General features: G+C 44.1%; 1 protein-coding gene across 1 annotated transcript in view; it reads left to right on the forward strand.

Annotated features, from left to right (window-relative positions):
- LOC142881921 (protein kinase C-binding protein NELL2a-like) overlaps nucleotides 1-1,068 on the forward strand; it is a 57,835-nt gene extending 56,767 nt beyond the window's left edge. Inside the window, exon 11 of the mRNA XM_076016378.1 lies at nucleotides 982-1,068. Within this exon, the coding sequence (XP_075872493.1) occupies nucleotides 982-1,023 (42 nt within the window). The 3' untranslated portion in view covers nucleotides 1,024-1,068. The remainder of the gene's footprint in view (nucleotides 1-981) is intronic.
- Nucleotides 1,069-1,295: the final 227 nt, after the last annotated feature.

A 1,295-nucleotide genomic window follows, 5' to 3' on the forward strand; every position in this document is an offset into this window, starting at 1 on the left:
AAAATAACTCATTCATAACTGACCACATCATGCGGGACGTCACAATACAAATCAGCCATAAAGTGTTCATTCCACCATTGCATATATCGGTATCGGTTGATATCGGTTTCGGAAATTAGGAGTTGGACAATATTGGGATATTGGATATCGGTGAGAAAGTCGGACATCACTCGTGTTTAGAAAAACAAAAAGAAAAAATAGCAAATTGCTGACGGTGAACCCAAGGTGGAGAAAAATATGCAATAAAATGAAAAGGGAAGTCTTTGTGGTTCTGCCCCCTGGTGGTTTGTCAAAGGGATTTTTAAAGGCTTGCAATTTTTTTGCAAGGAAATGAATGGGAATCGAGGAGCTAACGTGGCTAACGTGGCTAACGTTGCTCACAGTGAGCAGCCTGCTACTGATCATACCGAACTGGCAATAAAGGGGTGGCCACGTGAGGTACTGCAGCAAAGAAAATCCAATGGGCCCAAAAAGCATTTTTCTCATAGACTGCAATTGAAAGATGGAGGCCTGTAAAGCAGCTGACAGGACGACTGTGACCTCACACCTGGTACACAGCAAACCTTTCTATTGTAGATTTGTCACTCATGGCCTTTTAGTCTTTCAGAAATATTAGAATGGCCAGAGGATCAGCAGCAAAGCGTTTGATATGAGCATTGTAAATTGCTGCTGTGTCTCAGCCCCTTTTGATTGGCTCAGGCGTCCTGATGCCTCATGGGAGTTCTGCAGTGCTGCAGGCTCTATGGCGCCCTCCCATGGCTTGGAGTCTGGGGGCCTGGCGGCACTCCTCCTCACTGCAATCGCATCAACTTTCCTTCTCTTCCTATATTTTGCTTTCTTTCTTTTTTTTAAAAGCACCTTATTCTTTTTATTGTATCTCAGTGAAAAGAATTTCATCAAATTTGTGAATTTGCTTGTGAAAATCCAATTAAAAATCTCCTTCTCCTCCTTCTCCTCCTTCTCTTCCTTCTCTTCACCCAGAACGGACACATCTGTTGCTCAGTGGACCCCCTGTGCCTTTAGTCCCGGCGGTCCCTGGGCGGTCCCTGGGCGGTCCCCGGACGGCACCTGTTCAGTCTTCTCTGTGTAGAAAAAAAAAAAAGTTAAAATTGAAAACGAAAAAAAAAAAAAAACAACAAAAAATGAAGAAAGACAAACACCGCCCCCTGTGTCTCCTCACTGTCCTCCACAGGCGTTGGGTCAGCAGTAGGTTTGCATTGCAAGGATTTATTTATTGATTTATTGATTGATTGATTGATTGATTTCCGCCTGCTCACCCAGACGGACGGCATCGA

This window comes from Nelusetta ayraudi, unplaced genomic scaffold (genome assembly GCF_046127955.1).
Source record: "Nelusetta ayraudi isolate G7.1 ecotype Tasmania unplaced genomic scaffold, CSIRO-AGI_Nayr_v1 ptg000224l, whole genome shotgun sequence".
In the NCBI taxonomy this organism is placed as follows: domain Eukaryota; kingdom Metazoa; phylum Chordata; class Actinopteri; order Tetraodontiformes; family Monacanthidae; genus Nelusetta; species Nelusetta ayraudi.